The 26,867-nt window shown below is 44.4% G+C and overlaps 1 protein-coding gene across 3 annotated transcripts in view; it reads left to right on the plus strand.

Moving 5' to 3' along the window:
• The window catches only part of ARHGEF9 (Cdc42 guanine nucleotide exchange factor 9), a 298,991-nt gene that overhangs the window by 45,173 nt on the left and 226,951 nt on the right, over window positions 1–26,867 (plus strand). The window contains exon 1 of one of the 3 annotated variants that reach the window (XM_067471667.1): window positions 20,262–20,802. The exons of the other annotated variants lie outside the window; for them this stretch is intronic. Within the exon in view, the coding sequence (XP_067327768.1) occupies window positions 20,662–20,802 (141 nt within the window). The 5' untranslated portion in view covers window positions 20,262–20,661. Of the gene's footprint in view, window positions 1–20,261; window positions 20,803–26,867 lie in introns of those variants that run through there. 3 annotated transcript variants of the gene reach the window in all.

The raw sequence follows: 26,867 nt of genomic DNA on the forward strand, positions 1-26,867 counted from the left end.
TGAGCAAATAGATAGGTGAGAGGAAATTAGTCAAAACAGACAGGCCGAGCAGGGCCTTCGGCATCCTGCCAGGCTCTGACAGAAAAAGATAAGGGGATCTTGAGTAAAATGAAACCAATTCCTGAGAGATGGAGCCCCCGGTGGCACAGTGGGTTAAACCCCTGTGCTGGCAGGACTGAGGATGGACAGGTTGCAGGTTCGAATCAGGGGAGCTCCCTCTAACAGCTCCAGCTCCTCATGCAGGGACACGAGAGAAGCCTCCCACAAGGATGATAAAACATCAAAAAATCATCCAGGTGTGTCCCTGGGCAATGTCCTTGCAGACGGCCAATTCTCTCACACCAGAAGCAACTTGCAGTTTCTCAGGTTGCTCCTGACATGACAAAAAAAATAATAATCCTGAGAGTGTGGAATATGTGTCTGCACTGTCTGTTTTTGATAAGGCCAACTGGCTAATCAATAAAAATTGTTGTTGAGTGTTTGGAATAGCTTAACGAGGAGAGAAAAAGTTCCAAGTATGGGAAATATAGTCAGATGAAGCATTGTTGGAATCAAGTGTAGTTCTCATCCTTTGTTTCATGGAAGCTTTTCTTGGAAGATTCTTGTCTAAGTATTTCTTGTGCATTGTTTTGACTCAGGGTATGTATGAATGCCTACTCAGGCCTTGGATTAATATTTCCTGTTTTCCTGAATTATATTAGAGAAGTGTGGACTTTGTTTTTATGGACTTTGCTGAACTTTACCCTGGACTATTTTTGCTCCTGCTTATCTTCCAACCTAATTGGATTTACCTATTACTCTAAAGTGCTTTTTTACTTGCTGCTTTTTAATTATCTTGTTTTCCAATCAGTGATGTGGTGTTTACAATCAGAGGGCTTTTCCTGTCCTGGAGTGCAACAAGCACCTACTTTTTGTTTGATAATCAAGCAGTACTTCTTAAAGTCAGAGCATGGTCCAGAGTGACTTCCAGGTGTTTGTGTGTGCTGTAATGCTCAGAGCTTGAGATTCTTGTCTGTTCTTAAGGTGAAAAGCACATGTCTGCATTTTAGATGGATTAGGGATCAGCTGGTTTTCCCTGTAATAGGCAGTAAGAGCACCTAGAGCTTCGGAGAGCTTCTGTTCAACCATTTCAAAGCTCTCTGCTTGAGCGGTGATGGCACAATCATTAGCATAGATGAAACTCTCTGTCCCTTCTGGTAGTGGCTGATCATTTGTGTCAATGTTAAACCTTGATGCTTCCCTGAGCATCCTTCTGAAGTCAGGATGAGAGGAAATAACTTTTCTAAGGTAGAGTTTGTTGTTAATGTTTGTATTTATATCCTGCACACAATGTTTTGTTTTTTAATTAGGGAGGCAATTAATTATAGTGTGAACTCTGGAGACCAGGGTTCGAGTCTTTGCTCAGCCATGAACATTGAGCGAAAGTGGCATCAAACTGCATCATTACTACAGTGTAGACCAGTGGTTCTCAACCTGGGGGTCGGGACCCCTGGGGGGGTCACGAGGGGGTGTCAGAGGGGTCGCCAAAGACCAGCAGAAAACACAGGATTTTCTGTTGATCATGGGAGTTCTGTGTGCCAAGTCTGCCTTTTGTAATTGTATGATATTGTATGATCTGCATTTTAATGTATTTTGTATTAATGTATTATGATGCTATTATGTTTACTATATTTGTGTTGAATTTTCTGCTCTTAGCTGTCCTGAGTCCCTTTTCGGAGGTCGAGAAGACCGGGTTATAAAAGCTCTAAATAAATAAATAAATAAATTCAATTGCATCGTTGGTGGAGTTCAGAATGCTCTTTGATTGTAGGTGAACTATAAATCCCAGCAACTACAACTCCTATATGCCAAGGTCTATTTTTCCCCAAATGCCACCAGTGTTCATATTTGCGCATATTGAGTCTTCTTGCCAAGTTTTGTCCAGATCCATCATTGTTTGAGTCCACTGTGCTGTCTGGATGTAGGTGAACTACAACTCCAAAACTCAAGGCCAATGCCCACCAAATCCTTCCAGTGTTTTATGTTGATCGTGGGAGTTCTGTGTGCCAAGTTTGGTTCAATTGCATCGTTGGTGGAGTTCAGAATGCTCTTTGATTATAGGTGAACTATAAATCCCAGCAACTACAACTCCTATATGCCAATGTCTATTTTCCCCAAATGCCACCAGTGTTCACATTTGGGCATACTGAGTCTTCTTGCCAAGTTTTGTCCAGATCCATCATTGTCTGAGTCCACAGTGCTCTCTGGATGTAGGTGAACTACAACTCCAAAAGTCAAGCCCACCAAACCCTTCCAGTATTTTCTGTTGATCATGGGAGTTCTGTGTGCCAAGTTTGGTTCAATTGCATCGTTGGTGGAGTTCAGAATGCTCTTTGTAGGTGAACTATAAATCCCAGCAACTACAACTCCTATATGCCAAGGTCTATTTCCCCCAAATGCCACCAGTGTTCACATTTGCGCATATTGAGTCTTCTTGCCAAGTTTTGTCCAGATCCATCATTGTTCGAGTCCACTGTGCTCTCTGGATGTAGGTGAACTACAACTCCAAAAGTCAAGGTCAATGCCCACCAAATGCTTCCAGTGCTTTCTGTTGATCGTGGGAGTTCTGTGTGCCAAGTTTGGTTCAATTGCATCGTTGGTGGAGTTCAGAATGCTCTTTGTAGGTGAACTATAAATCCCAGCAACTACAACTCCTATATGCCAAGGTCTATTTCCCCCAAATGCCACCAGTGTTCACATTTGCGCATATTGAGTCTTCTTGCCAAGTTTTGTCCAGATCCATCATTGTTTGAGTCCACTGTGCTCTCTGGATGTAGGTGAACTACAACTCCAAAAGTCAAGGTCATTGCCCACCAAACCCTTCCAGTATTTTCTGTTGATCATGGGAGTTCTGTGTGCCAAGTTTGGTTCAATTGCATCGTTGGTGGAGTTCAGAATGTTCTTTGATTATAGGTGAACTATAAATCCCAGCAACTACAACTCCCAAATGACATAATCAATCCCCTGCCCGGTCCCAGTAGCATTCAAATTTGGGTGTTTTGGGTATTTGTGCCAAATTTGGTCCAGTGAATGAAAATACATCCTGCATATCAGATATTTATATTACAGTTCATAACAGTAGCAAAATGACAGTTAGGATGTAGTAACAAAACTAATGTTATGGTTGGGGGTCACCACAACATGAGGAACTGTATTAAGGGGTCGCGGCATTAGGAAGGTTGAGAAACACTGGTGTAGACACTCAAAGTCCTGTAGTTCTTGTTACCGAATTACACCTTTGCTTTTATTTCAAGGAGATCAACAGCCCTCAAAGAGAGGAAAGTTAGTCAAAGAATTGCCAAATGACCCTTGCAAGGATTTTTTAAAAATTCGATTTTGGCTGTTGGCTCTGCCCAGCCTCCATCTATTTGCATTTCAACGAGTTCTATAACAAAAGATTCTGCCAGTCATTGGAGATTAACTCCTAACGAGGAAAAAAACCTGCCATGCTATAATTTATTCCCAGAAGCTATTTTCTGTGGGCAAATTGCATGCATGGCTTGAAAATAATGAATTTGTTCAAAAGTGGGAGGGCGGTGGGGAGAGACCGAAATAGAACAATCTGCAAAAGTTGAAGGTGGTTTTTCCACCAAAATCTACATTGTTTAGGTTGCCTTATCTCTGGTTCTCAAAAAAAAAGTCAAATATGTTTTAACTTGGATTGAAAATACATATTTTAAATCTTGCAAATTAGAATAATAAATACTCATTTGGTTTGTAACAGTGCTCCCATGGGCTCTTTTCTCAGGCCCTCCTCTCTCTCACTAACCTATCCTTCCTTCCTTCCTTCTCTCTTTCCTTCCTCCTTCTCTCCTGCTTTCTTCTTCCTTTCCACCATTTCGTCCTTCCTTCCTTCCTTCCTTCCTTCCTTCCTTCCTTCCTTCCTTCCTTCCTTCCTTCCTTCCTTCCTTCCTCCTTCCCTTCCACTCTTTTGTCCTACCATCCTTCCCTCCCTTTTGTCTTTCCTTCCTTCTCCCTTTCCTTCCTTCTTACCTCCCTCTCTCTCTTCCCTTCCTCTTTCTCCTTTCATCCTTCCCTTCCATTCTTTCATCCCTCCTTCCTTCCATCTCACACTCTTTCACCTTCCTTCCCTTTTGTCATTCCTTCCTTCCCCCTTTCCTTCCTTCCTCCCTCCCTTTCCTACATCTTTCTCCTTCCATCCTTCCCTTCCAGCCTTTCATCCCTCCCTTCCTCCCTCTCTCCTTTGTCATTCCTTGCCTTCTCCTTCCCTTCCACTCTTTTGTCCTATCATCCTTCCCTCCCTCCCTCCATCCATCCTTCCCTCCCTTTTGTCTTTCCTTCCTTCTCTCTTTCCTTCCTCTTTACCTCCCTCTTTATCCTTTCATCCTTTCCTTCCACCTTTTCATCCTTCCTTCCTTCCCTCTTTTTCTCCTCCCTCCCTCCCTCCCTCCCTTCTCTTTTGTCTTTCCTTCCTTCTCTTTCCTTCCTCCTTCCCTTCCACTCTTTTGTCCTACCATCCTTCCCTCCCTCCCTTTTGTGTTTCCTTCCTTCTCTCTTTCCTTCCTCTTTACCTTCCTCCCTTCCCTTCCTCTTTCTCCTTTCATCCTCCCCTTCCATCCTTCCATCCTTCATTCTTTCCCTCTCGCACTCTTTCTCCTTCCTTCTTTCCTTCCCTTTTGTCTTTCCTTCCTTCTCTTTCCTTCCTCCTTCCCTTCCACTCTTTCATCCTTCCATCCTTTCCCCCTTTTGTCTTTCCTTCCTCCTTCCCTCCCTCCCTTCCCTCCCTCTTTCTCCTTTCATCCTTCCCTTCCACCCTTTCATCCTTCCTTCCTTCTTTCCCTCTCACCGTCTTTCTCTTTCCTTCTTTCCTTACCTTTTGTCTTTCCTTACTTCTCTTCCCTTCATCCTTCCCTTCCACTATTTCATCCTTCCACCCTTTCCTCCCTTTTGTCTTTCCTTCCTTCCTTCTCTTTCCTTCCTCCTTCCCTCCCTCTCTTCCCTCTGTCTTTCTCCTTTCAACCTTCCCTTCATTCCCTCCCTCCCCCCTCTTTGTCCTTCCTTCATTTTTTCCTTCTCTCTTTCCTGTATCCTTCCCTCCCATCCTTCTCTTTCTCCCTCCCTCCCTCCTTCTCTCTTTCCTTTCTCCTTCCCTCCCTCCCTCCCTCCCTCCCTCCCTTCCTTCCTTCCTTCCCAAAGTACAGCTCCCATGATTCCATAGCATTGAACCATGGCAGGGGAAGTGGTCTCAAACGGTGCTAATTCTACAGTGTGGATGCACCCCTTGTTCCGTCAATATCTCTCTGCATTTTCAACAGTGTAGGAATGACATCATTTGTCTGGCATGGTGCGACCTTGAGAAGTCGAGACGCATTAGGCTGCAATGATGTTCCTATGGACAGTATATGGCTCTAGGTTGCCAAGACCCCGATTTGCATCCTTAAATCCGTGCCAAGGCCCCTGGCTGGCTAGAGAGATCTCTTTTGCATTCCCACCTGCCCTGTGGACCCCTTTGACATTTTGCAACTGGAAAGAGAGTCACTTTCCTTTTAGCTTTTGACCTCCATCCCAAGGCATAATGTGCCAGAGGTAGAGAGTGATCTCTTCCATATTGCAAATGGAAACCAAGTCGATTGTTGTTTGAATTGATGGGAGCGGTGTATCTATGCTGTAGAATTAATGCAGTTTGATACACTTTTCTACAGCTCAATGCAATGGAATCATGCGAGCTGGAAGAGACCTGGTGGGCCATCCAGTCCAACCCCATTCTGCCAAGAAGCAGGAAAATCGCATTCAAAGCACCTCCGACAGATGTCCATCCAGCCACTGTTTAAAACCTTCCAAAGAATCTCCTTTCTTGTAGTCTGAAGCCATTGTTCCACGGCTTAGTCTCCAGTGAAGCAGAAAACAAGCTTGCTCCCTCCTCCCTCTCACATATTTATACATGGCTATCATACCTCCTCTCAGCCTTCTCTTCTTCAGGCCAAACATGCCCAGCTCTTTAAGCCGCTCCTCATAGGGCTTGTTCTCCACTCCCTTGATCATTTGAGTTGCCCTCCTCTGGACGCATTCCAGCTTGTCAATATCTCTTTTGAATGCTGGTGCCCAGAATTGGACACAATATTCCAGGTGTGGTCTAACCAAAGCAGAATAGAGCATGGGGAGCATTACTTCCCTAGAGCTAGACACTAGGCTCCTATTGATGCAGGCCACAATCCCATTGGCTTTTTTTGCCGCCACATCACATTCCTGGCTCATGTTTAACTTGTTGTCCACGAGGACTCCAAGATCTTTTTCACACGTCCTGCTCTCGAGCCAGGCATTGTCCCCCATTCTGTATCTTTGCATTTCGTTTTTTCTGCCAAAGTGGAGTATCTTGCATTTGTCACTGTTGAACTTCATTTTGTTAGTTTTGGCCAATCATCTCTCTAATCTGGCAAGATAGTTTTGAATCCTGCTCCTGTCCTCTGGAGTCTTGGCTCTCCCTCCCAATTTGGTGTTGTCTGCAAACTTGATGATCATGCCTTCTAACCCTTCATCTAAGTCATGAATGAAAATCCTGAACAGCCCAGGACGGAACGCTGCTTGTGGCACTCCACTTGTCACTTCTTTCCAAGATGAAGAGGAAGCATTAGTTATAGTGAGCACCCTCTGGGTTCGTCCATTTAACCAATTCCAGATCCACCTCACCGTAGTTTTGCCTCGCCCACATTGGACTAGTTTCCTTGCCAGAAGGTCATGGGGGACCTTGTCAAAGAAGGCCTTCCTGAAATCCAGGTACGCTCCATCCACGGCATTCCCCGCATCTACCCAGCTTGTAGCTCTATCGAAAAAAGAGATCAGATGAGTCTGGCATGACTTGTTTTTGCTAAATCCATGTTGACTATTAGCAATGACCACATTTGTTTCTAAGTGTTTGCAGACCACTTCCTTAACCATCTTTTCCAGAATCTTGCCTGGTATCGACGTGAGGCTGACCGGACACTGGTCATTGTTTGGGTCATCCTTTTTTCCCTTCTTGAAGATTGGGACCACATTGGCCCTCCTCCAATCTGCTGGAACTTCTCCCGTTCTATCCCTTTCTTTTGTTTTTGTTCTCTTAATGTGAAGAGGTTGAACTCCCCAGCCCTATTTATCATGTAGCTGCATACCTTTGCTGCAAATTACTTCAACGCTACCTGAATGAGGAAAGGTCAAGGTTCACCAACTTTGAAAATCCTCCCAATTTGGAGAGATGAACTGCAAATGAATTATTTACTGGGGAAAGTTACCTGGGAGACTCTAGGGATGGATGGGTGCAGAGGTCAAGAATGAAGGTCTGTCTCTGTTTTGGTTCTTCAAAAATTAAAAAAAGAAGGAGCCAGAGAGACCAGATCAATCAAAGGGAGTTAGAATCATAGAATACTAGAGTTGGAAGAGACTTGGTGGGCCATCCAGTCCAACCCCTTTCTGCCAAGAAGCAGGAATATTGCATTTAAATCACCCCCGACAGATGGCCATCCAGCCTCTGCTTAAAAGCCTCCAAAGAAGGAGCCTCCACCACACTCCGGGGCAGAGGTCTTTTCATGGGTGCATTTACACTGTAGAATAAATGCTCTTTGAAACAACTTTAATTGCAACATAATGCTTGAATTGTATTACCAGGTCTTCAGCCTTCTCCATAGCACTGAACCAAAGCAGTTAAAGTGATGTTAAACTGGTATTAAACCCACAGTGTAGATGCACCCACTGGTATGGATGTGTACAGGATTTTTTCCCCTTTTTGAAAAAGGGGAAAGAACAAACTGCGGAAACTATCGAGGTATCTCCCTTTCAACCTCTGCTGGGAATATCCTTGCAAGAATCCTTGCCAACCTGTAGTACAGTGTTTCTCAACCTGGGGGTTGGGACCCCTGGGGGGGTCGCGAGGGGGTGTCAGAGGGGTCACCAAAGAACATCAGAAAACATAGTATTTTCTGTTGGTCATGGGGGTTCTGTGTGGAAAGTTTGGTCCAATTCTGTCATTGGTGGGGTTCAGAATGCTTTTTCATTGTGGGTGAACTATAAATCCCAACAACTACAACTCCCAAATGGCAAGGTCTATTTTCTCCAAACTCTACCAGTATGCACATTTGGGCATATTGAGTATTTGTGCCAAGTTTGATCCAGATCCATCATTACTTGAGTCCACAGTCTGGATATAGGTGAACTACAACTCCAAAAACTCAATGACAACGTCCACCAGACCTTCCCAATATTTTCTCTTGGTCATGGGAATTCTGTGTGCCATGTTTGATTCAATTCCATCATTGATGGAGTTCAGAAGGCTCTTTGATTTAAGGTTAACTATAAATCCCAGCTACTCCAGCATTACCAAATGACAAAATCAATCACCAACCCCACCAGTATTCAAATTTTGGGCGTATCGGGTATTTGTGTCAAATTTGGTCCAGTGACTGAAAATACATCCTGCATATCAGATATTTACATTACAATTCATAACAGTATCAAAATTACAGTTATGAAGTAGCAACAAAAATAACGTTATGGTTGGGGGTCACCACAACATGAGGACCTGTACTAAGGGGTCACGGCATTAGGAAGGTTGAGAACCACTGCTGTAGTAGCTGCCGTTTCCTCCTCCTCCTCTGTGGTGGGCCCCCGTGTGGGGCTCTGTGGCAGGGACATGCAGGGCCGAACACCGGCTGCTGGCGTGCCGGTGCAGCTTCATTCCAAACTTTCCAGATTCACAAACTCCAGAGTGCCACCAACATAACAGTAAAGGGGTCACACCACAGGCACTGGAGAGAAAGGCCAGCGAGCTGGGCAGGGCCATCCGCTGGATTGGATTGGTTTTTGTTCTCTGCTCACCAACCATCTTACCTGCCCCTCACCGTGACAGCAGAGCCAAGCACAACGGATAACAGAAATAAACATATAAATAAAGACAGATCGGCCCAGAGACTCCAAGCAAAGCGTCCAAAATGTCCAAAGGAAACAAAGAAGAACCAAAAAGAAAGAAAAAAAAAGAATCCTTGCCAACGGTCTTCTCCTGGTCTCAGAAGACACTCTCCCAGAATCCCAGAATGGTTTTCAAAGAGCCGTGGACATGATCTTCACTGCATGACAGCTCCAAGAAAAAGGCAGGGAACAAAATCAACCTCTGTACATGGCATTCATCGACCTTGCAAAGGCATTCGACACAGTGAATCGCAGCACTCTCTGGACCATCCTCCAAAGAATCGGGTGCCCAAACAAATTTGTGAACATCTGGCAGCTCCTCCATGATGACATGATGGCAACAGTCTTGGACAGCAATGGCTCCCAAAGTGACCCATTTAAGGTGGAATCGGGTGTCAAACAGGGATGTGTTATTGCCCCAACCTTATTCTCCATCTTCATAGAATCATAGAATCTTTGAGTTGGAAGAGACCTCCTGGGCCATCCAGTCCAACCCCATTCTGCCAAGAAGCAGGAATATTGCATTTAAATCACCCCTGACAGATGGCCATCCAGCCTCTGTTGAAAAGCTTCCAAAGAAGGAGCCTCCACCACACTCCGGGGCAGAGAGTTCCACTGCTGAACGGCTCTCACAGTCAGGAAGTTCTTCCTCATGTCCAGATGGAATCTCCTCTCTTGCAGTTTGAAGCCAGTGTTCTGCATCCTAGTCTCCAAGGAAGCAGAAAACAAGCTTGCTCCCTCCTCCTCCCTGTGGTTTCCTCTCACATATTTTTACATGGCTATCATATCTCCTCTCAGCCTCCTCTTCTTCAGGCTAAACATGCCCAGCTCCTCATAGGGCTTGTTCTCCAGACCCTTGATCATTTTAGTCACCCTCCTCTGGACACATTCCAGCTTGTCAATATCTCTCTTGAATTGTGGTGCCCAAAATTGGACACAATATTCATTGCTATGATATTTCATCTCATTGATGGGAAGCTTCCCACCGGAGTGGAAATCATCTATCGGACAGATGGCAAGCTATTTAACCTCAGCAGACTGAAAGCCAAAACCAAGGTCACAACAACATTATAGAACTCCAATAGGCCAATGATAACTGAGTCTGTGTGCATTCAGAAGCAGACCTACATGCCACTTTGCAGAAGCATACAAAAAGCTCAGCCTCTCATTGAGAAAACCAAAATGCTCTTCCAGCAGTCACCAGCCAATCCCTCTGCAATGCCAAAAAATACATTTTAATGGTGTAACATTAGGAAAACGTTGACCATTTCCGCTCCCTCCACAAAAGTCAACAGTGACACTGAAATACAACACCATCTGAACTCTGCGAGTAAAACATTCTTCTGAATGAAGCAGAGAGTGTTTGAGGACCGGGACATCCGTAGGAAGATCAAAGTACTTGCTTACAAAGCTATTGTCCTCCCAACCCTGCTCAACGTGGACTGTCTACAGACATCACACTCCTGGAAAGATTCCATCAGCGTTGCCTCTGAAAAATCCTTCAAATCTCTTGGGAAGACAGGCGGACAAATGTCAGCATGCTGGAAGAAGCAAAGACCACCAGCATTGAAGCAATGGTCCTCCGCCATCAACTCTGCTGGACCGGCCACATTGTCCGGATGCCCGATCACTGTCTCCCAAAGCAGTTACTATACTCTCAACTCAAGAATGGGAAACGTAATGTTGGTGGACAGGAAAAGAGAGTCAAAGATGGACTTAAAGCCAACCTTAAAAGCTGTGGACTGGGAAGCCCTGGCCCTTGAGCTGGAGGTCAGCTGTGACCAACAGTGCTGCAGAATTTGAAGAGGCACAAATGGAGGGCGAAAGGGAGAAATGTGCCAAGAGGAAGGCACATCAAGCCAACCCTGACCGGGATGCCTTTACCTGGAAAGCAATGTCCTCACTACGGGAGGACATGTGGATCAAGAATAGGGCTCCACAACCACCTACATATCCACCACCAAGACACTACACTTGGAGGACCATCATCCTCGTGCTACAAGGGATCGCCTAGGTTTTAAGTAAGTTTAAGTAAGTACAGGATTCTAGCCTGTATTCAAGTAACTCTCCAAATGCAGCCACGCTCAATTTAGAGGGAAAGAAAGATATGGAAGGTTGGTTTCTGATTCCTCTTTTTCGTTGGCAAATGGCACATTACAGGCATCGTTTCCTCACAACAGAGGAGGAGGGCGGGTTGGCAAATGCGATCCTACCCACCTCATATCACAAACAATTGCCACTGCAAATCGCGGGGGCTGTTTTCCCCTTTCTGCTCCAAGTTGAATGTGAGTGTTGCTGATTCAGATTCAATCCCAAATTAAGAGGTCCTGGCAACCAACGGTGTTCCTTGGCAACCAGATGCCACAGCTGAATAGTCATTCTCTCTCTGGGTGTGTTTGGATGTGGGTGTGAAGTGTATTATGAGGGTTGAATGAAAAGTAATGCCTCCACCTTCTTTTGTGTTTGGATTGGAATATTTTAATAAATCAAACACAGAAATAGTCCTTAGAATGTGGGTTGTTGTAGGCTTTTTCGGGCTATATGGCCATGTTTTAGAGGCATTCTCTTTGGACGTTTGGCCCAATTCTATCGTTGGTGGGGTTCAGAATGCTCTTTCATTGAAGGTGAACTATAAATCCCAGCAACTACAACTCCCAAATGTCAAGGTCTATTTTCCCCAAACTTCAGCAGTGTTCACATTTGGGCATATTGAGTATTCATGCCAAGTTTGGGCCAGAGCCATCATTGTTTGAATCCATAGCCGCTCTCTGGATGTAGGTGAACTACAACTCCAAAACTCAATGTCAATGCCCACCAAACCCTTCCAGTATTTTCTGTTGGCCGTGGGAGTTCTGTGTGCCATGTTTGGTTCAATTCCATCACTGGTTGAGTTCAGAATGCACTTTGATTGTAGGTGAACTATAAATCCCAGCAAGTGCAACTCCCAAATGACAAAATCAATCCCCCCTCCACTCCCATCAGTATTCAAATTTGGGTTTATTAGGTATTTGTGCCAAATTTGGTCCACTGAATGGAAATAGATCCTGCATATCAAATATTTACATGACGATTCATAACAGTAGCAAAATCACATTTATGAACTAACAATGAAAATAATGTTGAGTCCACAGTGCTCTCTGGATGTAGGTGAACTACAACTCTCAAACTCAAAGTCAATGCCTACCAAACCCTTCCAGTATTTTCTGTTGGTCATGTGAATTCTGTGTGCCAAGATTGGTTCAATTCCATCATTGATTGCATTCAGAATTCTCTTTGATTGTAGGTAAACTACAGCTCCCAAATTACAAAATCAATCCCCTCCCAGCCCCACCAGTATTCAAAAGTGGACGTATTGGATATTTGTGCCAAATTTGGTCCAATGAATGGAAATACATCCTGCATATCAGATATTTACATGACGATTCATAACAGTAGCAAAATTACAGTTATGAAGTAGCAATGAAAATAATGTTGTGGTTGAGGGTCACCACAATGTGAGGAACTGTATTAAGGGGTCGCGGCATTAGGAAGGTTGAGAAACACTGGTTTAGGGCTTTATAGGTGATGACCTGCACCTTGAATTGGGACCGGAAACTTATTGGATGCCAGTGGATATGTTTAAACTGTGTAAACTGTAAATGGAACTGTAGAGGACAGTCTACTGAACAAACCAGTACCTGCTACATTTTATTTATTTATTTTATTTATTATTTGAACTTATATGCCGCCACTCCCCTGGGTCGCGGAGCAGCTTACCAGAATGGCTAAAATCTAAAAAAATTTAAAAGCAATTTAAAACAATTTAAACACAGCAATATCAAACATTAAAAGCCTGTTGAAACAGGTATGTCTTCCATGCCCTGCGGAAAGCTGGTAAGTCCCGCAAGGCACGGAACTTCAGGTGGCAGAGTATTCCAGAGTGATGGTGCCACTGCTGTGAAGGCTCTGTGTCTGGTTGCTGTTAGATGCAAGGTCTTGACACTGGGGACTTCCAATAGATCTTGGTCCTCAGAACGGAGGGATCTCTGGGGTTGGGAGGGGGTGAGGCAGTCCCTCAGGTACATTGGCCCCAGACAATGCAAGGCCTTCAAGGTGAGTACCATCACTTTGAAAGTGATCCGGTGCTCAATTGGTAACCAGTGCAGCTGTAGTAAGATTGGTGTTATGTGGCATCTCATCGGAATTCCCGCAAGAAGCCGAGCAGCTGCGTTTTGTACCAACTTGAACTTCCGGATCTAGGTTGTCCCTGGACAGGGAGGGGGCCAGCCGTCTAGCCTGCCGCAGATGAAAAAAGGTGGTTCTGCTCAGGGCGGAGACCTGGGCCTCCATCGTCAGCAGAGGGTCCAAAAGGACTCTCAGACTCTTTACCAATAATGACGGGCTTAACGCCTCGCCATTCAGGGTAGGCAGCTGGATGTCCCCACTGCCCGGTCGACCCAGCCATAGGATCTCCGTCTTTGCTGGGTTCACCCTCAACCTGCTGGCACGCAGCCATCCCGTCATGGCCTCGAGGCACTGATGGAAACAATTGGGTACAGAGTCCGGTCAGCCTTCCATCTTCAGCACAAGCTGAGTGTCATCGGCGTACAGATAACACTCAAGCCCAAAACCTTGAACCAGCTGAGCAAGTGGTCGCATAGAGATGTTAAACAACAGAGGGGAGAGAATGGCCCCCTGAGGAACCCCACAAGATAGAGAGAGGGGGGACCTCTCAGAGACCAGGCCTCCCCTCTCCACTCGCTGTCCACGGTTGTCAAGAAAGGAGGGGAGGCAGTTTAAAGCTCTCCCCCTGACTCACTCCAACAGCAGCAAGGCGGTGGGTCAAAAGATTGTGGTCGACTGTGACAAATGCTGCTTTGAGATCCAATAACACAAACAGCGCTGACCCGCCCTGGTCAAGCTGGCATCGAAGGTGATCCATGATGGAGACCAGTACTGCCATCTGTTGAGGAGTTACGAAGGTGGAGGCATTACTTTTCATTCAACCCTTGTAGTTAAATAAAATGCTTTTGGATGGGGTTCGGAAAAGTGGAGGCTGCCCAGGGCTTGGAATGAAAGGGAAGCATGACTGAGAGTTAAATCCGCTCCATATTTTAGTCCAAAGTTTAAAGGGACTATTCGGCCGCTCCTTGGATCCCATTCAGAGAGTTTCTCTGAAATCTGCGGGGATTTTTCCCCAGTCCCTGTGATCCTCAAAGAGTTTTCTCTTTTCGAGGCCTTTCTGCCAAGGACTTGGATCATCGGCAGCCTCTGAATCAGAATCCAAACTTTACATCTCATTCCAAGTTTCTGCTTTTCTGTTATCTTTGCACCAATTCGGAACCTGGGGCCTTTGCTTCATCTCTGTTGCTAGCCATGAATATAATGCATAATAAATAAGCATCAATAATTTAATTAGGGATAATTATTATAAACACCAGCAGGTGCAGTCTGCAAGCGTGGGAGCGTTCCGAGATAAGGATCCATTGCAGTGACAGGATGCTGGGGATGTTTTTTCCCCTCCTATACCCTCAGCTTGCTATGTCTAAAGCACAGCAGGCAATGCTGGCTGGGGGATGATGGGATGCCCAGTCCAGACAAGTAAAAGGGTTGAATGAAAAGTAATGCCTCCACCTTCGTAACTCCTAGGTCCAGGGAAGTAATGCTACCCCTCTATTCTGCTTTGGTTAGACCACACCTGGAATATTGTGTCCAATTCTGGGTACCACAATTCAAGAGAGATATTGACAAGCTGGAATGTGTCCAGAGGAGGGCGACTAAAATGATCAAGGGTCTGGAGAACAAGCCCTATGAGGAGCGGCTTAAGGAACTGGGCATGTTTAGCCTGAAGAAGAGAAGGCTGAGAGGGGATATGATAGCCATGTATAAATATGTGAGAGGAAGCCACAGGGAGGAGGAGGGAGCAAGCTTGTTTTCTGCTTCCTTGGAGACTAGGACACAATGGAACAATGGCTTCAAACTACAAGAGAGAAGATTCCATCTGAACATGAGGAAGAACTTCCTGATTGTGAGAGCCGTTCAGCAGTGGAACTCTCTGCCCCTCTGTGGTGGGGCAGCACACCACAGCCTCCACCACACACCGGAGTGTGGTGGAGGCTCCTTCTTTGGAAGTTTTTAAACAGAGGCTGGATGGCCATCTGTCAGGGGTGATTTGAATGCAATATTCCTGCTTCTTGGCAGAATGGGGTTGGACTGGATGGCCCATGAGGTCTCTTCCAACTCTTTGATTCTATGATTCTATGATTCTATGATCCTCAACAGATGGCAATACTATGCGACAGGTACTGGCTTGTTCAGTAGACTCTCCTCTACAATTTGATTTTGGCAGGAAGTCTTAGCATTGAATGGTTGTGTTGTTAAAGTGCAAAGTATGGAACCCTACGCAGATGGTTAGTCAATGCAACTTACCGTATATACTCGAGTATAAGCCGACCCAAATATAAGCCGAGGCACCTAGTAGGTTAAAGTTTTTGTGTATTTACATAAAACTGTAATTTAGGATAAGACTATCCAACTCTGATGAAACCATTATTCTAATCTTCTTCAATGTCAATGTGCTTACATATCCTTCCAATAATAATAGAGAAAAATAATAAATGTAATAATAATAATAATAATAATAATAGAGTAAAGAATGGAAATTTAATAACAGTAATAGAGTAAAATAATGAAAGAATAATACATAGAGTAAAATAATAAACGTAATAAAATAATAGTACAGTAAAACAATGTAAAGGTAATAATAATAAATAGAGTAAAATAATAAATGTAATAATAATAATAATAGAGTAAAGAATGGAAATTTAATAACAGTAATAGAGTAAAATAATAAATGCAATAATAATACATAGAGTAAAACAATAAACGTAATAAAATAATAGTACAGTAAAATAATGTAAAGGTAATAGTAATAAATAGAGTAAAATAATAAATGTAATAAAATAATACTAATAACAGATTAAAATAATAAATAACCTTGACTTGAGTATAAGCCTAGGAGAACATTTTTAGCTTTAAAAAGGGGCTGAAAAACTAGGCTTATATTCGAGTATATTCGAGTATGAATTCTTGACAGCAGAAGGCGTCACTCCAAAGGAGATTAATCAGAGAATGCATGCTGTTTATGGTGATTGTGTTAATGTGAGTACTGTGCGTCATTGGGCGAATAAGTTCAAATATGTTGAGATGGGAAATGTGACTTGTGAGTTGGACGTCCTGTGACAGCAACCACCGAGTTTCACAAGCAAAAGGTAGACAGATTGATTCAGGATGATCATCGTATCACTCAGAGAGAAATTTCAAGCATAATCGGCATTTCACAAGAATGTGTGGGTCACATTATTGCTTTTCTTGGCTATCGGAAGATCTGTGCATGATGAGTACCCAGGTGGCTGACGCCAGAAATGAAAGCACACAGACTTGAAATTTCAGAAACTGGATCTCACTACGGCATCCTCCATATAGTCCAGATTTAGCACTGTCTGACTTCCATCTGTTCCCGATAATGAAAGAAGATCTGCGGGGACATCATGATGTTTCTGATGAAGACGTTGAGAGAACTGTGAGATGCTGGTTGCGGAAACAGTGTCGACTTCTTCCTTGACGGCTTCAGAAAACTTGTTCATCATTGGCAGAAATGTATCCAATTGTCTGGTGATTATGTGGAAAAGTGAATAGTGGTAGTTAAAGAGCACGTTCTAAGGATTATTTCTGCATTTTATTTATTAAAATATTCCCATCCAAACCCAAGTAATGAAGGTGGAGGCGTTACTTTTCATTCAACCCTCGTAGAATCGTAGTTACAAGAGTTCTGTTGGAGTTTAGCCTATGATTCTGTCTAATGATCAGGGTACTCTGGATGTTGGGAATGAGTTTCATGAATCTAATGATGTTTCTAATGACGAGGTTGCTATTGCAGAGAATGACAATGGGGTTCCTGTTCAAATGATGAGAATGATCCTGAAGGGTTTGGGGATGATGGTATGGTTCCTGGAAAAGGGTCTGAATTGCTATCAGAGAATTCCCATGACTTTGAGCCTGAGAATAGCTTGGTACCTGGCCCAGCTGTAGATATTAATGAGCCAGTAGATAGAAGGCATGTTTTTAGTCAGCACAAACTGACTAAAACCCAATCTCTTAGACATTCTGAGGGTTTGCCTGGGCCTGAGTTAAGCCCAGACAAGAGGCCTGATTGTCTCATTCACAAGGTCACATTCCTGGGAGAGGCCCTCAGCAGTCTGAATTGACACTGAAGGTCAATTCATCTGCAGGAAAAGAGAGATAAGAAACCCTTTTCTGGTTGTAAGGGCAAGAGAAATGCTTTCCTTTCAGTTCTGGGATCAGGAAAAGCTTTATATTGTTACAAGAGAAAGAGTTGCCTTCGTCTCGTCAATGTTGGAATTTCGTGATGGTCTTGTTTCCAAGCGTTCCTAGTTTTATGTACCAAGTTTTGCCAGGCTCTTGATCTGTGTACTGGATTTTATAGGATGCGTCTGAATAGGAGAACAAAGCATTGGGTGGCAGAGAGAGCACTGTAAGAAGCATCCCACCTTTTTCCATAGCAGCATTTCTCAACTTGGAGATCAAGATGTAGGTGAACTACAACTCCAAAACTCAAGGTCAATACCCACCAAATCCTTCCACTATTTTCTCTTAGTCATGGGAGTTCTGTGTGCCAAGTTTGGTTCAGTTCAATCGTTGGTGGAATTCAGAATGCGCTTTGATTGTAGGTAAACTAGAAATCCTAGCAGCTACAACTCCCAAATATCAAGGTCTATTCTTCCCAAACTCCACCAATGTTCACATTTGGGCATATTGAGTATTCGTACCAAGTTTGGTCCAGATGCATAATTGTTTGAGTCCACCGTGCTCTCTGGATGTAGGTGAACTACAACTCCAAAACTCAAGGTCAGTGCCCACCAAATCTTTCCAGCATTTTCTGATGGTCGTGGGAGTTCTGTGTGCTAAGTTTGGTTCAATTCCAGTTCAGATTGCTCTTTGATTGTAGGTGAATTATAGATCCCAGCAATTACAACTCCCAAATGACAAAAACACCCCTCCCCCGCCCCCACCATTATTCAAATGTGAGTGTAACGGGTATTTGTGCCAAATTTGGTCCAGTGAATGAAAATACATCTTGCATATCAAGTATTTACATTATGATTCATAACAGGAGTAAAATTACAATTATGAAGTAGCAAAGAACATAATTATATGGCTGAGGGTCACCACAACATGAGGAAGTTTATTAAGGGGTCGTGGCATTAGGAAGGCGATATTTTTAATGCGGCCCTCCAGATACTGTTGGGCTGAATTTCCTAATATAATAATAATAATTGGCATTTTTTAACCACTCATAGAATCCTAGAATCAGAGAGTTGGAAGAGACCTCCTGGGCCATCCAGTCCAACCCCATTCTGCCAAGAATGAGGAATATTGCATTGAAATCACCCCTGACAGATGGCCATCCAGCCCCTGTTTAAAAGCTTGCAAAGAAGGAGCTTCCACCACACTCCAGGGCAGAGAGTTCCACTGGAGAATGGCTCTCACAGTCAGGAAGTTCTTCCTCATGTTCAGATGGAATCTCCTCTCTTGTAGTTTGAAGCCATTGTTCCATTGCGTCCTAGTCTCCAGGGAAGGAGAAAGCAAGCTTGCTCCCTCCTCCCTGTGGCTTCCTCTCACATATTTATACATGGCTATCATATCTCTTCTCAGCCTTCTCTTCTTCAGGCTAAACGTGCCCAGCTCCTTAAACCGTTCCTCATAGGGCTTGTTCTCCAAACCCTTGATCGTTTTAGTCGCCCTCGTCTGGACACATTCCAGCTTGTCAATATCTCTCTTCAATTGTGGTTTTGTTTTAATGAATTTGTTGATTGTTTTTATCATTATGATGGCACTGGTGTTTGCTGTGAGGCCACCCTGAGTCCCCCCCTCAGGAGTGAGAAGGGCGGGGTACAAGTACATGAAATAAATAAATAAATAAATAAGGTTGAGAAACACTGCTCTAAGCTACACTTGAACCCAACGTAATGTGATGAGCACAGTTGCTTACCACATTCTAAGTGTAGCACTCAGAGGAATTTAGGAAATGTGATAAAGTGGTAAGAGCTGTGTTTAATAGTGGAATATGTGTGACGGAGCCTCCATCTCGCGGTTTTGAAACAGAGACTGGATCTGTTGGTAGGGGTTGGAAGAGGTTCCTCCTGCCTAACAGAAGTGGGTTAGACTGGATGGCCTTTGGGGACTCTTGCAACTCCATAGTTTTGGAATCTGACTGGCCAGAAACCAAAATGGGATGAGTCCACAAATAGAAGAATCATAGAATCATAGAATCAAAGAGTTGGAAGAGACCTCCTGGGCCATCCAGTCCAACCCCATTCTGCCAAGAAGCAGGAATATTGCATTCAAATCACCCCTGACAGATGGCCATCCAGCCTCTGTTTAAAAGCTTCCAAAGAAGGAGCCTCCACCACACTCTGGGGCAGAGAGTTCCACTGCTGAACGGCTCTCACAGTCAGGAAGTTCTTCCTCACGTTCAGATGGAATCTCCTCTCTTGTAGTTTGAAGCCATTGTTCCACGTCCTAGTCTCCAGGGAAGCAGAAAACAAGCTTGCTCCCTCCTCCTCCCTGTGGCTTCCTCTCACATATTTATACATGGCTATCATATCTCCTCTCAGCCTTCTCTTCTTCAGGCTAAACATGCCCAGTTCCTTAAGCCGCTCCTCATAGGGCTTGTTCTCCAGACCCTTGATCATTGGAGTTGCCCTCCTCTGGACACATTCCAGCTTGTCAATATCTCTCTTGAATTGTGGTGCCCAGAATTGACACAATATTCCAGGTGTGGTCTAACCAAACCAGAATAGAGGGGTAGCATTACTTCCCTAGATCTAGACACTAGGCTCCTATTGATGCAGGCCAAAATCCTATTGGCTTTTTTTGCCGCCACATCACATTCCTGGCTCATGTTTAACTTGTTGTCCACGAGGACTCCAAGATCTTTTTCACACGTACGGCTCTCGAGCCAGGCATTGTCCCCCATTCTGTATCTTTGCACTTCGTTTTTCCTGACAAAGTGGAGTATCTTGCATTTGTCCCTGTTGAACTTCATTTTGTTCGTTTTGGCTCATCATCTCTCTAATCTGTCAAGATCGTTTTGAATCCTGCTCCTGAAAGCACTGGGTTTGGAGAGAGCACTGCAAGAAGCATCCCACCTTTTTCCAAAGGATGTCAGCAGAAAAGCCCAAGTGCTCCCCATGCGTAGGCGGTGGAGCTTTTCGCTGACGGCGCACATCTGGGAAGAAGCAGCAGAAGGGGGTGGGTGGGTAGGATGAGCCACATTGGAGAGGAAAGCAGAGAATTTATATATCTCCCCTTGAAACAATGGCTAGCCCTTCTTTCCTGTGCCACGCTTCACCTTCCCTTCAGCACACCTGATTCCCAGGTCGAGGTGGAGGTCAAGGTTGCAGTGAAAGAAGCAGGGAGTGGGTGGCGTGCCTTTGCCCTGCTTTCCAAGGGAATGTGGCCAAAGACACAACGTCCCAAGTAGCATCCCGAGAGACAACCTCTTTTTCCTCCCGTCCTCCTTCCCTTCCTCCCTTCCTCCCTCCCTCCTTTCCTTGCTGTCTCTTTGTGCTCTGCTCCTTTTCCAGGGCTCTCCGCTGCTGCTGCTGGGCTGGAAGGATGACGGGATTGAAGGGAGAGGGCTGAGGAGGGGGGCTAACACCCATGAGCCTTGCTTTGCCACCCCCAGCCTCTTCCTTTCGGCACGTTGGTCCTTGCCGGACAATCCGCCGGCTGCTCCCCTTCCTCCCTTTTGTGAGAAGCCTCCGAAGGAAGATGCAGTGGCTCAGGAGTGGACCAGCCGTGGTGAGTTCCAGGTCACTCTTCCTCTCTTCCTTTCACCTTCTTCCTTTCTTTCCTTATCCTTTGTCTCCTTCCTTCTCTTTTATTCTGCAGGCATTTGTGGGAAAGGGTTTGTCTCCCCTCCACCCCACTCCTTCCTTCTCTGTCCTCTTCTCTCTCTTTCTGTGCTTCCAAAGCTTTGTTCAAGGTGTAGCCATTTTATGGATGTGCCCTCCTCCCTCTCCGAAAGGAAAGAACGAGGCGGTGGGAAAGGAGGAGGAGGAGGATGCGAAAATGTATACATAAAAGGACACAGGAGGGATTTTGTCACTGGGTTTCGGAGGCGTGCGAGGAAGAAGGGATGCCCTTTTCCTTTCTCTGGGGTTGGTGGCACCGCGTGGGCACCGAGGACCATCTCCGAGGAAGGAGAGGGAAGAGGAGTATTTGAGGCTGAGTGGGGGGCATCACGAAAGGAATTGTGACAAGCAGGGTTTGACATAAAGCAGTGGTTCTCGACCTTTCTTATGCCGCGACCCCTTTAATACAGTTCCTCATGTTGTGCTGACCCCCAACCATAACATTATTTTCTACTTCATAACAGTCATTTGCTGAAAATAGACCTTGACACTTGGGAGTTGTAGTTGCTGGGGTTTCTAGTTCACCTACAATCAAAGCACATTCTGAACTCCACCAATGATGGAATTAAACCAAACTTGGCATACAGAACTCCCATGGTCAAGAGAAAATACTGGAAGGCTTTGGTGGGCATTGACCTTGAGTTTGGGAGTTGTAGTTCACTTACATCCAGAGAGCACTGTAGACTCAAATAATGGTGGATCTGGACCACCAATACCCTATATGCCCAAATGTGAACACCGTTGGAGTCTGGAGAAAATAGAACTTGACATTTGGGAGTTGTGGTTGCTGGGATTTCTAGTTCACCTACAATCAAAGAGCATTCTGAACTCCACCAATGATGGAATTAAACCAAACTTGGCATACAGAACTCCCATGGTCAAGAGAAAATACTGGAAGGCTTTGGTGGGCATTGACCTTGAGTTTGGAAGTTGTTGTTCACTTACATCCAGAGAGCACTATGGACTCAAATAATGGTGGATCTGGACCACCAATACCTTATATGCCCAAATGTGAACACCGCTGGAGTCTGGAGAAAATAGACCTTGACATTTGGGAGTTGTGGTTGCTGGGATTTCTAGTTCACCTACAATCAAAGAGCATTCCGAATTCCGCCAACGATGGAATTGAACCAAACTTGGCACACAGAACTCCCATGACTAACAAAAAATACTGGAAGGGTTTGGTGAGCATTGACCTTGAGTTTGGGAGTTGGAGTTCACCTACATCCAGAGAGCACTGTAGACTCAAACGATGGTGGATCTGGACCAAGCTTGGCACGAATACCCTATATGCCCAAATGTGAACACCGTTGGAGTCTGAAGAAAATAGGCCTTGATGTTTGGGAGTTGTGGTTGCTGGGATTTCTAGTTCACCTACAATCAAAGAGCATTCTGAACCCCACCAATGATAGAATTGGGCCATACTTCCTACATGGCCAACAGAAAATACCATTTTTGTTGGCCCTCTGACACCCCCTTTCAACTACCCAGGGGTCCCAACCCCCAGGTTGAGAAACACTGACATAATGGCTTCCACCCCCCAAATATGAATCCTGCCCTCACCTGATAAGATTTCCCTTCAATCTCCACATTTCTCACGTTGCTTCAAGTGGGATGTTGGGAATGGTTCATAGCTCGAATTCTTCTATTTGCCGGACTCACATCCCTTTGGTCACTTTGGCCTCCCCTTTCCCTCGGATGCCTAAACAAGACAGTTCACTTCCTGTATCCATGGAACCAATATATAAGTAAGATAAACATTTTCCTCTTGACATTAAGTCTAGTTGTGTCTGACCCTGGGGGTTGGTGCTCATCTCCATTTCTGAGTCCCTTTGGGGAGATAGAGAAGAATATAAATAAATTATTATTATTATTATTATTATTATTATTATTATTATTATTATTATTATTTTATTGTCCGTAGACACCTCATGTGACCAGCATGACTGCATGGAGTGTCTTTACTTTCCTGCTGCAGCAGTACCTATTGATCTACTCACATTTGCATGTTTTCCAACTGTTAGTTTGGCAGGAGCTGGGGCTAACAGCGGGAGCGCACTCCACTCCCTGGATTCGAACTGCCAGCCTTTCGGTCAGCAAGTTTGGCAGCTCACCAGTTTAACCCACTTCACCACTGGGGGCTCTGGAAAAAATATACCAGGTTTCATTTATCCACTTATACACCTTAGGCCTTGAAGCTACATCCTATTCTTTGTACCTCCAAAAATTCTTCCTATCTATCTATCTATCTATCCATCCATCCATCCATCCATCCATCCATCCATCCATCCATCTATCTAATAAAAGTCAGTGTTTCTGATTGGCTACCACTTTCACAGGCCACTGTGACTAGCACGGGTGACGGATCTGGACCGAACTTGGCACACATAACCCCCATGACCCTCTTTACGTCTTGATGAGGATTGGGGGAGGATGGAAAATTGATGATGGGATTTGTAGTACTTTCCCACCTTTCTGTTCCCACAGACTACCGTGCGCTCCAACAAAGACCGATAAAGACCAAACTTGGCACACAAAGCACCCATGACCCACTCTACATCCTACTGCTGTTTGGAGGAGGGTGGGCCATGGATGATGGGACTTTAAGTACCTCGCTTCCCGAGACCTCTGTGACACTCATCCAATGACTGATCAAGACCAAACTTGGCACACAGAGTCCACATGACTGGCCAGAAACCAGTCCTGGTGCTGTTTGGAGGACGATGGACCATGGATAATGGGACTCGCAGTACCTTCACTAAATTCCTGAGAGCACTGCAAGCCACATAAATAACTGATAAAGACCAACTTTGCTGCACAATGCCTTTCTCAAATTACCTGGGCAGCGCCAGGACCCCAAGCTAGTGGAAAGCAGTAAGGTTTGCTATGATCCTCGTTTCACATATCCATGCAAAGTGCGGATACAGAGGTCTAAATGCTCTACTCAGATGTTAAGTTGTTGCAATGACAGGAATCAGGGGACTGAAGGGGAATTTCATGGAGTAGCAGAATGACCTAATTTTTTCCCTGCTTCCTCCCAGCGCCACGATGAGAAGGAAAGTGGCAAACGAGTGCAGTCTTTTTCTTTGCCTTGTGGTTTGTGTGCTTCGGATCAAAGGAGGAACTTATGAATTTCTTCCTCTTTGTTTTAATGTGGTGGTGATTTCTATGTGAGGACCAATGTGGGGCACGACTACCATCTACCTCCCTGCCTCCAATATACTATGAGTTGCAAAGTGTTGATCCACAGATGCAGATGCAGATGCTCTCTGTGCTTATTCCTGAGGAAATTGGCATTGGATTGCAAGGTTTGCCTGTCAAACCTATACAAGCCTGCTTGGCCATTAAGCTATCGTTGATGGTTCAAAATGCTCTTTGATTGTAGGTGAACTATAATTTCCAGCAACTAAAACTCCAAAATATCAATGTCTATTTCCCCCAGACTCCACTGGTGTTCACATTTGGGCATATTGAGTATTTGAGCCAAGTTTGGTCCAGATCCATCATTGTTCGAGTCCACAGTACTCTCTGGATGTAGGTGAACTGTAACTCCAAAACTCAAGGTCAATGCCCACCAAACCTCTCCAGTATTTTCTCTTGGTCATGGTAGTTCTGTGTGCCAAGTTTGGTTCAATTCCATTATTGGTAGAGCTCGGAATACTCTTTGATTGTAGGTGAACTATAAATCACAGCAACTCAAAATTCAGAGTCTGTTTCCCCCAAACTCCACTGGTGTTTACATTTGGGCCTATTGAGTATTCATGCGAAGTATGGTCCATATTCATAATTGTTTGAGTCCACAGTGCTCTCTGGATGTGGATTAACTATAACTCCAAAACCCAAGGTCAATGCTCACCAAAACCTTCCAGTGTTTTCTGTTAGTCTGTGTCCCAAGTTCTGTGTGCCAAGTTTGGCTCAATTCCATTGTTGGTGGAGTTTAGAAGGCTCTTTGATTGTAGGTGAACTATGCATCCCAACAACTACAACTCTCAAATGACAAAGTCAATCCTCTCTGACCTCACCAGTATTCAAATGTGGGTATTTGTGCCAAATTGGGTCAGTTGAATCAAAATACATCCTGCACATCAGATGTTTACATTACGATTCATAACAGGAGCAAAATGACAGTTATGACATAGCAACGAAAATAATGTTATGGTTGGGGGTCACCACAACATGTGGACCTGTATTAAGGGGTTGCAGCATTAGGAAGGTTGAGAAACACTGCTGAATAGTCTTTGTGAGTTCTGCGTTTTTTCCAGGTAGGCATGAATTGTGCTGTGGCCTGGATTCCTTCTTTGTGCCAAGAGAATGGCCCCCGGCTCTGAATTGCAGTGACCCGTGCTTTCTCTAATTGCAAATCAGCATTCCTATACAAAGAACTAGGATTCCAGCTATGGACTGAGATATTGTTTTGCTCTGTGTTTGCGTGTGGTTCAAAGGTATTTCGTCCTCCAAAGTGCCTGATTGTCACATGAGATGCAAAGATTGGGCTGCGTTCTTTTGTTTGCCATGTGCCGGGCTCCGTCTTTGAAGACGAGTGGACAGCTCCCTTCAGTCAAATTTGTAATATATTACAAGGTTGGGCCATTGCCATGGATTTGAGGGGAGCAATGTCCTTTTCCCAAGGCTCTCTGGGGATTGCACATGCAGACAAAATGCACCCCCAAACTTAGAAAAGTTCAGATGTCTATCTACAGGAAACTGCAAAAAATGGCAAAGGCGTCGCACCCCAACACCAGACATATGGAAGATGTGCAAGATGGGGATTGTGGTTGTTATTTGCCTTCAAGTTGATGTTGACTTATGGTGAACTTGTGAATTAGAGGCCTCCAAGAAACGTGGTCAAATGTTTGGTTCAGATTTTGCAAATTCAGGATGGATGTGACTTTCTTGATGGAATCAATCCTTCTGCAATGTGGCCTATTTCCCTGGTGACTTCCACTTTAATAATAATAATAATAATAATAATAATAATAATAATAATAGTAGTAGTAATAATATATTATGTATTGTCGAAGGTTTTCATGGCCGGAATCACTGGGTTGTTGTAGGTTTTTTCGGGCTATATGGCCATGGTCTAGAGGCATTCTCTCCTGACGTTTCGCCTGCATCTATGGCAAGCATCCTCAGAGGTAGTGAGGTGAACTTATGGTGAACTAGTGGTCTCCAAGAAACTTGGTCAAATGTTTGATTCAGATTTTGCAAATTCAGGATGGATGTGACTTTCTTGATGGAATCAACCCTTCTGCAATGCGGCCTATTTCCCCAGTGACTTCCTCTTTAATGATGATGATGATGATGATGATGATGATAATAATAATAATAATAATAATAATAATAAAAAATCACACTGTCCTAGACGCTTGGGAAGAGTTCGACTTGTGATTTTGTGATATGAAATCCAGCATAGAGATCTCAATTGCTGTGACATACTGTGCTTTTGTGTCAATAATAATAATAATAATAATAATAATCTTTATTTATACCCCACCACCATCTCTCCAAAGGGAATTCAGGGCAGCTAACATGAGGCCAAGCTTGAATGTTTTTTTCCCCAATTAGTCATGATATGTCCAAAGTATGACAGCCTCAGTTTGGACATTTTGGTTCCTAGGGAGGATTTGTGGTTTGCTTTAGGACCCATTCGTTTGTCTTTTTAGCACTTGCATCTGTAGAAGTCTTCAGCACATCTCTATTGTATGTCAGCCTGTTCAGCCTGTGATTGTGTGTGATGTTCATGATGATGTTCAAGATGGGAATAGTGTTCATGTTGATGTTCATGATGAGAATGGGGATGATGTTCCTTCTTTAGAAGCTTTTAAACAGCCTGGATGGCCATCTGTCAGGGGTGATTTGAATGCAATATTCCTGCTTCTTGGCAGGGGGTTGGACTGGATGGCCCAGGAGGTCTCTTCCAACTCTTTGATTCTATGATTCTATGATTCTATG

The sequence above is a fragment of the Anolis sagrei genome, chromosome 10 (genome assembly GCF_037176765.1).
Source record: "Anolis sagrei isolate rAnoSag1 chromosome 10, rAnoSag1.mat, whole genome shotgun sequence".
Lineage (NCBI taxonomy): Eukaryota > Metazoa > Chordata > Lepidosauria > Squamata > Dactyloidae > Anolis > Anolis sagrei.